The sequence below is a fragment of the Neofelis nebulosa genome, chromosome 2 (genome assembly GCF_028018385.1).
Source record: "Neofelis nebulosa isolate mNeoNeb1 chromosome 2, mNeoNeb1.pri, whole genome shotgun sequence".
NCBI classification, from domain to species: Eukaryota; Metazoa; Chordata; class Mammalia; order Carnivora; family Felidae; genus Neofelis; species Neofelis nebulosa.
In genome coordinates this window covers 30,096,944-30,108,892 of record NC_080783.1, presented here as the reverse complement: position 1 = coordinate 30,108,892, position 11,949 = coordinate 30,096,944, and the positions used below count along the sequence as shown (strand labels likewise).

General features: G+C 36.5%; 1 protein-coding gene across 3 annotated transcripts in view; it reads right to left on the bottom strand.

Moving 5' to 3' along the window:
• Nucleotides 1-713: 713 nt before the first annotated feature.
• Nucleotides 714-11,949, bottom strand: part of NDUFS1 (NADH:ubiquinone oxidoreductase core subunit S1) — a 30,176-nt gene continuing 18,940 nt past the window's right edge. For all 3 annotated transcript variants that reach the window (XM_058707764.1, XM_058707774.1, XM_058707780.1), the window contains 5 exons: nucleotides 7,536-7,690; nucleotides 5,400-5,575; nucleotides 4,708-4,842; nucleotides 4,534-4,606; nucleotides 714-2,473 (listed from right to left, as the gene is read on the bottom strand). In XM_058707764.1, the coding sequence (XP_058563747.1) occupies nucleotides 2,382-2,473; nucleotides 4,534-4,606; nucleotides 4,708-4,842; nucleotides 5,400-5,575; nucleotides 7,536-7,690 (631 nt within the window). In that variant the 3' untranslated portion in view covers nucleotides 714-2,381. The remainder of the gene's footprint in view (nucleotides 2,474-4,533; nucleotides 4,607-4,707; nucleotides 4,843-5,399; nucleotides 5,576-7,535; nucleotides 7,691-11,949) is intronic.

Genomic DNA, 11,949 nt, shown 5'->3' with positions numbered 1-11,949 from the left:
TTTAGTCTGTAACTCTGTAGCTTTAGGCAAGTTACTTCATATTTCCTGGGTCTCAAACCTATTAGTTGCAGGTTTTTTTGTGAAATTAGACATAATGTACTTCAAGCTTTAGTGATACATATTTAGAAGGTCCTCTTTTTTTTATTTAAAAAAAAAATTTTTTTTTTTTTAACGTTTATTTATTTTTGAGACAGAGAGAGATAGAGCATGAACAGGGGAGGGGCAGAGAAAGAGGGAGACACAGAATCAGAAGCAGGCTCCAGGCTCTGAGCCATCAGCCCAGAGCCCGACGTGGGGCTCGAACTCACGGACCGCGAGATCGTGACCTGAGCTGAAGTCGGACGCCCAACCGACTGAGCCACCCAGGCGCCCCTAGAAGGTCCTCTTTAAATGATAGTACTTTTCCCATTGCTTCTTAGCTTCCCTTTTGGCTAAGGTCAAGTGTAAATGAGTATCATTCTTCCTGGATATTTTCAGACTGGTTTCTTTACCCAAAGGGACTTGGCCCTGAGCCTTTGTAGACCTTCTCACTGCTGACCCTTTCATTAACTTAGAATCATAATTCCATCAGCCAGGTTAGTCTCACCTATATATATTTCTTTTCTATCTGGGAGCTCTTCTTCAGAAAGTCTTTTTTTTCCCTAGCAACCACCCTTAATATTTATGTCCGCAATAACCTTACTATTAAGCATTACACGATTAATAGGCACTCATCAGACAGACTTGCATGTTTACTTTATGTAAAAACAAGCCAATTTTACAGAGCACTACTTACCCCAGACAGAGTATTCTTTAAAGAATTACAAGTTCAACACGCACTGCCTAGATGGCAGCCCAAGGATTCTGGACCAATTTGGTTATATGTCACCTCTTCTCCACTTGAACACAATGTTCCCTCACCAACAAGCCTATGAAATCTACTAACATTCACTGAAAAGTACTGTGTAAAATACAAAACAGCATATGCCACATATGCCCCCTCGAGGTCAGCTACAGTGCTAAGGGGACAGAAAGGTTGTGCTGAATTCAAAGGCTTTAAGCAAGAATTTGTATAATTTCAGGCAACTTAGAATTTTAAGTACTTTAAGCAAAATACATTTCTTAATGTTTTACTAAAGAAGATAAACAGTTCTGAAAAAGCTCTTACAAGGTGACACATTTTGTACAATTTTTAAAGATAAAGTATCGATGACATATTATTATTTTAAAAATCTTATTGTATCAAGAATATTGCATCCTATAATTGGGCTAAATCTTTAGTGAAAATAGGAATAAGGATTATAAAACAAAAGGATTCTGACCACAGATTGTGAAAAAAATTTAATAAATTAGATTATCTCCTAGGTTAATTGTAAAATTTTTACTTACTTTTTAACAATGAAAATTATGAAAGCTGTCAGTTTTTCTTCTATTATTGGAATAATTTAGTTCATTTAAGACTACAGATGGTGTTAATATAATGAATATGGAACTTCAATAAAGACCTAAATTATATTTCTTCACTCCTTCATTCTAGTGGTGTATGTGTGTATATAATCTCTTACACAAAGAAAAATGTCACATAAATCACCGTGACACAGAAACAGATTCAAGAGAAAACAGAAAAATGGACTATATATTAAGCTTCTCAATGCTAATTCTTAGAAGTAATAACCTATAGGATCTGTATTAATGGGAGGCAATTATGTGTAGCAGGAAAGAACAATGGGCTTTGGAGTCAGAACTAAGCTTGAGTCCTCGACTTTGCTGTGACATTGGGCAAGCTACCAAATACCCCTAGGCTTCAGTTTCCTCATCTGTAAAATGAGAGAACACTATCTCAGTGAGTTGTAGCAAGGACAAAACAAGACAATACACATAAAACCAGAGTGCTTAGCATACAGACAAAGGTGAATAATCATGATCTACCATTATTATGATTAATTACAATTGTTCAAATACATATCTGATGTAGGATTATATTATATATATATTTTCTATTTACCCAGCTTGACAGAATGCTTAGATCATTAGCACTAGAAAACAGTGGCTCCTAATGGAAGGACCATTTTACAAACATAAACGATCAATGAAAATAAACAAAAACTCCTATTTTAAGGATTTTCTTTATATGTGTCACAAAGATTACCAATGCTTTTATGTGAAAGAGCATCTGTAAATATGTTCATTAAACTATTTGACAATGTTTACATACAACACATAAATGTTTTTGAAACCTCAAAATTCACTAATAACCGCAATATCATTTTCAAATAAGCATGGTACAATCTTAAATATTACATCATTCAGATTATTTTTTAAACAGATAAACCTGTAGGAGATCACTCCAACATAATTGTCCATTAATTATTTGTAACAAAACAGGGTTCCTAGTAGATGTTTCAGCAAATGGATGGCTCCTCTACTGCTTGGGCACCTTCTGTGACAGCTTTGACACATTTGGCCATTGTCTGTGAGGCTCTGCTAATTGAGTCTGAAAGATATTTTAAAAAGTGCATTTTGATAATACAATTTTTAAAAAAGCACACAGTAAAACTTTCTTGTTGCACATATTCAGGAACAACAAAAAAGACTATAAAACCCTATTGAACTATATGTAATGTGAGAGCAACAAATTCAGAAGTCCCTTATTAGCTAATAAATGTTTTTAACAATTACTCCTAGGAACGATTAAATACTTATATATAAACAGCCATGGAGTGTCTGCGTGGCTCAGTCAGTTAAGTGTCCGACTCTTGATTTTGGCTCAGGTCAAAATTTCACGGGTTCATGGGATCCAGCCCCATGTCAGGTTCTGTGCTGCCAGCACAAATTGGTATTCATTCTTTCCCTCTCTCTCTTTACTTGTGCATGCTCTCTCTCTCTCAAAATAAGTAAACTTAAAATAATAATAATTATATACACTCATACAACGTGCTAGTATGCAACATTAAAAATATTGTAGAAAATTATTAAAGACAGGTAAAACATGTACAAAATACTATTATTGAAAAAAAGTTTATAAAATAGTATGTATATTGGGGCGCCTGGGTGGCGCAGTCGGTTAAGCGTCCGACTTCAGCCAGGTCACGATCTCGCGGTCCGTGAGTTCGAGCCCCGCGTCAGGCTCTGGGCTGATGGCTCGGAGCCTGGAGCCTGTTTCCGATTCTGTGTCTCCCTCTCTCTCTGCCCCTCCCCCGTTCATGCTCTGTCTCTCTCTGTCCCAAAAATAAAATAAAAAACGTTGAAAAAAAAATAAAAAAAAAATAAATAGTATGTATATTAAAATCCACTGAATTGTACACTTTATGAGTGAATTTCATGGTATGTGGATGATATTTCAATAAAGCTGTCAACCCCCCTCCTCCCCATAAATGAATAATCATATCTTTTGTTGAAATAAATATATGTGTATATCCCTGGATGCCTGACAAAATGTTAAAAAAATAAATATAGTTATTTTTCTGGATAGTGGGATCATAGTAATTGTTTGCTCTTTGGGCTTAAGTATGTGTTCTATAACAAACATAACTAAAAAACAATTAACAATAATCTTAGATACAAACTTAAAAAATTAAAAAATACACTATCTGCTTTGATAGAAAATTATTTAAAATCATTTTTAAATTACCTCATAACACAGATATTATATCAGGTGTTATTTTATACCAAATGGAAGATTTGCAGTAAAGAAGTTTCAGTAAGTCTGCATTCCTTAAAAACATTCCTAACAATATACATCAGAAGCACTAGTTTTGTTTGTTTGTTTTATTTATTTTTTTATTTTACTTTTGAGAGAGAGACAGCGTGAGCAGGGGCGGTGCAGAGAGAGTGGGAGACACAGAATCTGAAGCAGGTTCCAGGCTCTGAGCTGTCAGTCCAGAGCCCAATGCGGGGCTCGAACTCACGAACCATGAGATCACGACCTGAGCCCAAGTCAGATGCTTAACCAACTAAGCCACCCAGGCATCCCTAGAAGCACTGTTTAACATGAGTCACATTCAAATGTTTTGATATTTCTACTGTATTTCTCAGAAAAACCTTAGCAATTCTGGCTGTCACTTACAAAAATGCTTCCTAAATTAGTATACAATGATTTTATACACAACAGTAAAATTTTATATTGAAAACATGCTTACATTTCAAAAAAAAAAAAAAAGAGTAAAATCAGATGATACAAATTACATTACTTCTGATGTTTGAAAATTTTCAAAGATTAAATAAAAATATCAAATATTCTTAATAACAGGTTGGAATCTTTTTTTTTTTTGGCATTTATTTATTTTTGAGAGAAACAGATGGAGAGATTGAGCGGGAGAGGGGCAGAGAAAGGGAGACAGAGGATATGAAGTAGGCTCCGCACTATGAGCACAGAGCCCAATATGGGGTTCGAGCTCATGAACCATAAGATCATGACCTAAGCCAAAATCAAGTCAGCCGCTTAACAAACTAAGCCACCCAGGCACCCGAAGACAATGGAATCACGATGCTAAATTAGGTGATCTTCTACCTTCCCACCTTTTATATTTGGCAGGCATGCTGACAAATGCATACCTGTCATGTAGAAGTCTTTTATTGTTAGCTGAGGTGGAACAAGCGGATCAGCAAGAAGTTGCTGGTTCACTAGCTACAACAACAAGAACAAAAAAGCATGAGATCAATAATAGAATTGAAAACTAACACGAGAGGATACACTAGTATGAAAACTGCATACAGGCAAGTTTTTACCTTGGAGAGCTCATTTGCTTGCTGGAAATAATTGGCTCCTTCGACATCATCATATCGGACAAGATTAGGAGAGACTTCCTCCAATCTGTTCCTTACTTGATCCAGAGTATCATATGGAAGAGTCATACCTGCAATCTATACATATCAGGTCCCCAAAATTGACACAAAGCTTTAGTACTTAAAAATTCAAATCATACATAATTGCAACTATAGTGAAATAATGTTGTACCAATGAAAATTCTATTGGCGTTCATTAGCATGTATATTGTGGTTAAGTGGAGAACACAATGGTCAAAAATTTTAATTCATAAACAGCTATCAGTATGTTAGTAATTTCTCTTTAGAAATTAGACTGATTATGAAATAAATCATTAAAGAGATAATGGTATGCTAAATCTGAATGCTTTTGCTAACCTGATACTGATCATAAACAAAATCTACAGACAACTGTGTAGAATTTTAAATCTCATGATGCCTTTTTTCTTTTTTACAATAAAAAGAGTTAAAAGCAGTATTTTTAGGCAAAAAATAAGCCAAAAATAAAAACACCAATATCAAATTCCCATTTTCTGAACATATTTTTCCAACAGAGATTATTCAAATCATCTCTGCACTTCAGACTTGGATCCGCTTTGTCTTTGACAAGCTAACAAGTCAAACTTCCCATTAGCAACATCACTAAGAACAAATACCTCAGAGAGGGCTCTTATAATTTTCCAGTCTTCTCTTGCCAAGCCAGGAGGTGTCACTGCTACTCTTGTCTGCTGAGCTCGGCCTTCAGTATTGACATAAGTGGCTGACTTTTCTGTGTAAGCAGCGCCTGGGAGAATAACATCAGCTATTGGAGCTCCAACGTCTCCATGATGTCCTGTGAAAAGACGGAAAATGCAAACCATATTTTAGCAAAAAATTGATTAGGTACCATACATGAACCCAGAAGATACCCTTTTGTAAATCCCATTAAGAATTTAAAAAGTGTTAAAAAAACAAAAAATAATTACAAAATTGTTTACCAAATTACAATATACAAAACAACATAAAAATTTTTTGGAATAAAAAGCCCACATTTCAACTCCCTTCCCAAAGAAATTACTGACAAGCATTTGCTATGTATCTTCCCACATAATTTTTTGCAAATACAGAAATACACATAATACCGCACATATATGGGCAACTAGCTATATTATTTCTCTTGATAATTACAAACTAGAAATGCTCAGGTATATGTAAGTGAAATTTGGTAAAGTACATGGAAATGGTGGAGGAACAAAAATGTAGGACAGGAATGACAGTGATAATACTAAAAACACAATAAACAGAAAACTATACAAAATAGCTTGCTGAAAAACTGAAATAGTATAATGAAAGTTTTAATAGTTTAACAAAACTGTTAGAAGAAAAAAGAACTTGAGTTAAACGAAATATATAAAATATTTAGTCTCATTTTTGTACATACATAGAAAAATACATGAAGCACACATTTCAAAACCATCATCAATGATTATCTCTGGATAGGATTAGGAGATGGATGTAATTTATGTATTTTGCTTTAATTTTAACAAACAAAAAATACAAAACACTATATAATGCTTTTTATGTGCCATTGGCAATAAAAAGCCTATTAATAAATTTATGGTGTTTGTGTACAATGAAGTAGAGAGTTATGTAATACTTTTCCCTGTAAAATATTCAGGAACACTCTGGACTCCATCTATTCCAGGGAAACTTGATTACATTTATGAGTAAGAGTTCAAGAAAATGAGTCAAATACAAAGAAGCCAAAGGAGTACTGTCAAATATATTTCATTAAATGTTCTGTAACACAACACTCATGATTTTTTAAACTTTTTATACTGTTTATATAAAAGTGTTTTCCTCTAATTATATGATAATGGTAAACATTCTTTGAAAAGCAGAATTTTAGTGCTACATAATATTTTACTGTATAAATAAACCATAATTTAACCATTCCTGTTACTGAAGCATTTAGGCTTCTTTTAATTTTTTGTTATTAGGTATCATCAGGTAGTAATTTTTTTTTAATTTTTTAAATATTTGTTTATTTTTGAGAGAGAGAGAGAGAGAGACAGACAGACAGAGAGAGACAGAGTGAGAACAGGGGAGGGGCAGAGAGAGAGGGAGACACAGAATCCAAAGCAGGCTCCAGGCTCTGAGCTATCCGCATAGAGCCCAATGCAGGGCTTGAACTCATGAAGCGCAACATCGTGACCTGAGCTGAAGTCCGATGCTTAACCAACTGAGCCACCCAGGACCCTTAAGTAATTTTTTTTAAAGTGATCTCTACACCCAACATAGGGCTTGAACCCATGACCCTGAGATCTAGAGTCAGAAGCTCTACCGAATGAGCTGGCCAGGTGTCCCAGGTAATAATTCTTTTTTTCTCCAGGTAATAATTCTCAATTGCAGTATCAACTATGTAACTAATAAAACCTATGATTTGGTTTTTAAAAAATATTGAGGGGCGTCTAGGTGGCTCAGTCAGTTAAGCATCTGACTTCGGCTCAGGTCAAGATCTCACAGTTCATGGGTTCGAGTCCTGAATAGGGTTCTGTGCTGACAGCTCGGAGCCTGGAGCCTGCTTCGGATTCTGTGTCTCCCTCTCTCTCTGTTCTTCCCCTACTCACACTCTGTTTCTCTCTCTCTCAAGAATAAATAAACATTAAAAAAATATATTTAAAAAATATTGGGGCGTGTGTATGAAATTCTTGAACGGAAAATATTCAATCCACTAAATATATTGCCATACAGTTTCTAATCTACACAATATTCGATTCTCTTCTGTTTCTGGTATCACAGATGCTACTTACCTTGATAAATAATGAAACAATCCTTTGGCAAATCCTGTCGAGTGATACAACCTCCATCTGCTCCCAGGAGAAATAGCACTTTGGGAGGGCTCTTACGAATTGCTTCCACCCCAGGTTTATAGCCAAGGTCCAAAGCAGCTACTTGGCTTGCAATCCTGTAAAACAATCAGATTTTTAGCACACCTGCAGTGTTATCATTATAAAAAATTAAATGTGATTCTTGAAATGATACTTAATCTCTTTTCTATTCAATGCTGACAAAGACCTTCCCTTATCTTCTTTACCCATTTTAAATAGATGTCAAAACCAGAAACAGCAGTTTTTTTTACTGTTTTAAGAATGGCAAACAAAGAAACAAGGTGCTTAGAATTATTAGAATAATTGTGGAAACATTATGCCAATTGAAATTACCCTAAAATTGGTTCTTAGTCAACACAGTAAGCCAAAAACTGTCATTAGATAAAAATTAGACGATTTTGAAAACCGAAAGGGAGAAATTAAAACACTACCCATAAGACTGTAACTTGGAGAAAACTATAATTAGTTCATGGGTGTATGTCCTTATGGAGTTCTTTCTATGAACATATACTACTCTTATAAGCAGAAAATAATCCTTTAAAGAACAAATCTGAAATAACTATACTCTGAACAACTCAGTCTTTGGTCTAATTTGCTAATGTTAACTTTCTTTCTAGAAATAGTAGCCATTCTGAGGACCTACTATATATAAAGCAGATTGGTGTTTTACCTATTTGTTGGGGGAGGAGAGCAGGTCAAACCAACTCCTACCAGATGCTACTACTCTGTCAAACTCTGACTGGATAACGTCAAAAGAATGATATGTTTTTAAAAAAAGTGTAAGATATATATAACGAAAACTACAGAACAACTTTGAAAGAAATTAAAGACCTTACTAAATGGAAAGACATCCCATGTCCATGGATTAGGAGACTTACTACTGTTAAGACAATACTCACCAATTGAACTTATAGATTCAGTGCAATCCCTATCAAAAATCCCAGCTGAATACTTTACAGAAACTGACAAGCTGATCCTAAAATTCATATGGTTTGCAAAGGACCCAGAATAGCCAAACCTATCATGAAAGTAAACAAAGTTGGAAGACTCCTACTTCCCAATTTCAAAACTAATCCCTGTGCCCCAATAGTATTTTTTTAATGTCTTGATACCTCTCTCTCAAAGATCTGAGCAGAGACTCACATTAACTTATGACAGTCTACCTCATCCTGGAAAAACAAACTCAGTAAGCCTAAGTTTTGCCTTTGCAATAAAAGATACGTCCTAATAAACTAAAATGAACTTTCAAAAAAAGGAAATCTTTTAATAATGAAATGAAAAACAAGGTTAATAAATTAAAAATTACATCAAAGTCAGTGCTCTCTAGAATGAAAACCGACAAAATGATGGAACAAAAAAAGACATTTTCTCTAAGGGTGCCTGGGTAGGTCAGTCGGTTAAGCATCTGACTCTTGGTTTCAGCTCAGGTCATGATCTCACTGTTAGTGACTTTGAGCCTCGTGTCGGGCTCTGTGTTGGCAGTGCAGAGCCTGCTTGGGATTCTCAATCTCCCTCTTTCTACCCCTACCCCACTTGTGTTCTCTCTCTCAAAAGTAAATAAACTTTTTAAAAAATGTTTATTTATTTTTGAGAGAGAAAAAGAGCGCAAATGGGAGAGGGACAGAGAGAGAGGAGACACAGAATCCAAAACTGTCAGCACAGAGCCTGACACAGGGCTCAAACCCACAAACCCCAAGATCATGACTTGAGCTGAAGCCAGCCACTTAGCCAACTGAGCCACCGAGGTGCCCCGATAAACTTTTTCTAAAAAGGCATTTTCTCTAAACCCAGAGAAAAAGGAAATGAGAAAAATTATGAGGGAAAAGAACCAAAAGTCTGAAGGCCACCAATGCATAACAAAAGAAGCTTCTGCATGAGAGCAAGTAGCTAAGTAAACCAGTAACTATGATATTCCCAGGCAAAGGTAATGACAGCTGAGTGTCACCACTTATATTCTGGTAGAATTTTCTTTAACATCAAAAATAAGGAACCCTTAAAAATCAAGAACCAAAGGGCAAGCAAGCAGACACGTACACCTACACAAAGTCAGGTCATTCTCAGGGACAAAACTGAGATTACAGGAGATTCTCTTTAAAATGTTAAATGAGGGGCGCCTGGGTGGCGCAGTCGGTTAAGCGTCCGACTTCAGCCAGGTCACGATCTCGCGGTCTGTGAGTTCGAGCCCCGCGTCAGGCTCTGGGCTGATGGCTCAGAGCCTGGAGCCTGTTTCCGATTCTGTGTCTCCCTCTCTCTCTGCCCCTCCCCCGTTCATGCTCTGTCTCTCTCTGTCCCAAAAAAAAAAAAAAAAAAAAAAAAAAACGTTGATAAAATGTTAAATGAAATGGTGAAAAATTACTGACTATTAAAGGAAAAAAGACTGTCACCTTTGTACTTAGCCAGGTGTTTATCTGTGAGAAGGAACCAGAAATACATTGTTAGACATTCAGGAATTTTTTTGAAGTTATTAATTTTGGTATCCATTCAGAAACACAAAACTGTATGAATAAGGACATGGATGCAAGGGTGAACTAAAAATAAGAAGTAAAAATTGTGACCAGAAAGGATCCAGAGGTGTTGGTTAAGTGTCCAACTTTGGCTCAGGTCATGATCACGTGGTTTTTGAGTTCAAGCCCCATGTCGGGCTCCGTGCTGACAGTTCAGAGCCTGGAGCCTGCCTCCAAATCTGTGTCTCCCTCTCTCAGCCCCTTGCCCATTCACACTGTCTCTCTCTTTCTCTCTCAAAAGTAAATAAACATTTAAAAAAATATATAAAATATAAAGTTTTTCAAAGTGTTTACAAGATTTGCAATGCCAAATCAAACCAATAAAGGAGAAATATAACACTGAAATTAATGTTTTAGAATGCATGAAAATACTTCTAAATGAAAACAATTTGCCTATCATATTTAAAAGTGGTTAGCTTAAATCCTTAAACAAATTTGAAAAGTAATACGTGGGATGCCTGGGTAGCTTGTAGGTTAAGTGTCTGACTCTTGATTTCAGCTTAGGTCAGGATCTCAAGGTCGTGATATCAAGCCCTGGGTTGGGCTCTGCGCTAAGTGTGGAGCCTTCTTGGGATTCTCTCTCTCTCTCTCTCTCTCTCTCTCTCTCTCTCTCTCACTTTCTCTGATATTGCATTATTTTTAAAGACTAGCGCCTCCCCCCAGATTAAAAAAAAAAGCTCAACATGACTCTTCATCAGGGAAATACGAATCAAAACCACAGTAAGATACCACCTCACACTTGTGAGAATGGCTAAAATTTACTACACAAAAAACAATAAGCGTTGGAAAAGATATGAAGAAAGGGGAATGAACACTCTTGCACTGCTGGTGGTACAGCTACTCTGGAGAATAGTACGGAGATCCCTCAAAAAACTAAAAGTAAAACTACCCTACAATCTAGCAATTGCACTATTAAGCATTTACCCAAAGGATAAAAAAAATACAGATCTGAAGAGGTACATGCACCCCAATGTTTACAGCAGTATTAACAACAATAGCAAAACTATATAGAGAGCCCAAATGTCCATCAGCTCATGAATGGATAAAGAAAATGTGGTGTCAGGGCGTCTGGATGGCTCAGTCGGTTGAGCATCCGACTTCAGCTCAGGTCATGATCTTGCAGTTTTGTTTTGTTTTTTTTTTCCCCAACGTTTTTTATTTATTTTTGGGACAGAGAGAGACAGAGCATGAACGGGGGAGGGGCAGAGAGAGAGGGAGACACAGAATCGGAAACAGGCTCCAGGCTCTGAGCCATCAGCCCAGAGCCCGACGCGGGGCTCGAACTCACGGACCGCGAGATCGTGACCTGGCTGAAGTCGGACGCTTAACCGACTGCGCCACCCAGGCGCCCCCATGATCTCGCAGTTTGTGAGTTTGAGCCCCGCATCAGGCTGTGTGCTGACAGCTCAGAGCCTGGAGCCTGCTTCAGATTCTGTGTGTCTCTCTCTCTGCGCCTCCCCACTCACACTCTGTCTCTCTCTCCTTCAAAAATAAATAAACATTAAAAAAAAAAATGTTTTTAAGAAAATGTGGTGTGTGTATGTATGTGTGTATACACACACACACACACGACAGAATATTACTCAGCCATCAAAAAGAATGAAATCTTGCCATTTGCAATGACATAGATAGAGCTAGAATATATTATATTAAGCCAGATAAATCAGAGAAAAACGACTATCATATGACTTCATTCATATGTGGAATTTAAGAAACAAAACAGATGAACATATGGGAAGGAGGGAGAAGAGAAGAAAGGGAAATAAACCACAAGAGACTTTTAACAATAAAGAACAAACCAAGGGTTGATGGAGGGAGGTAGGTGGGAGATG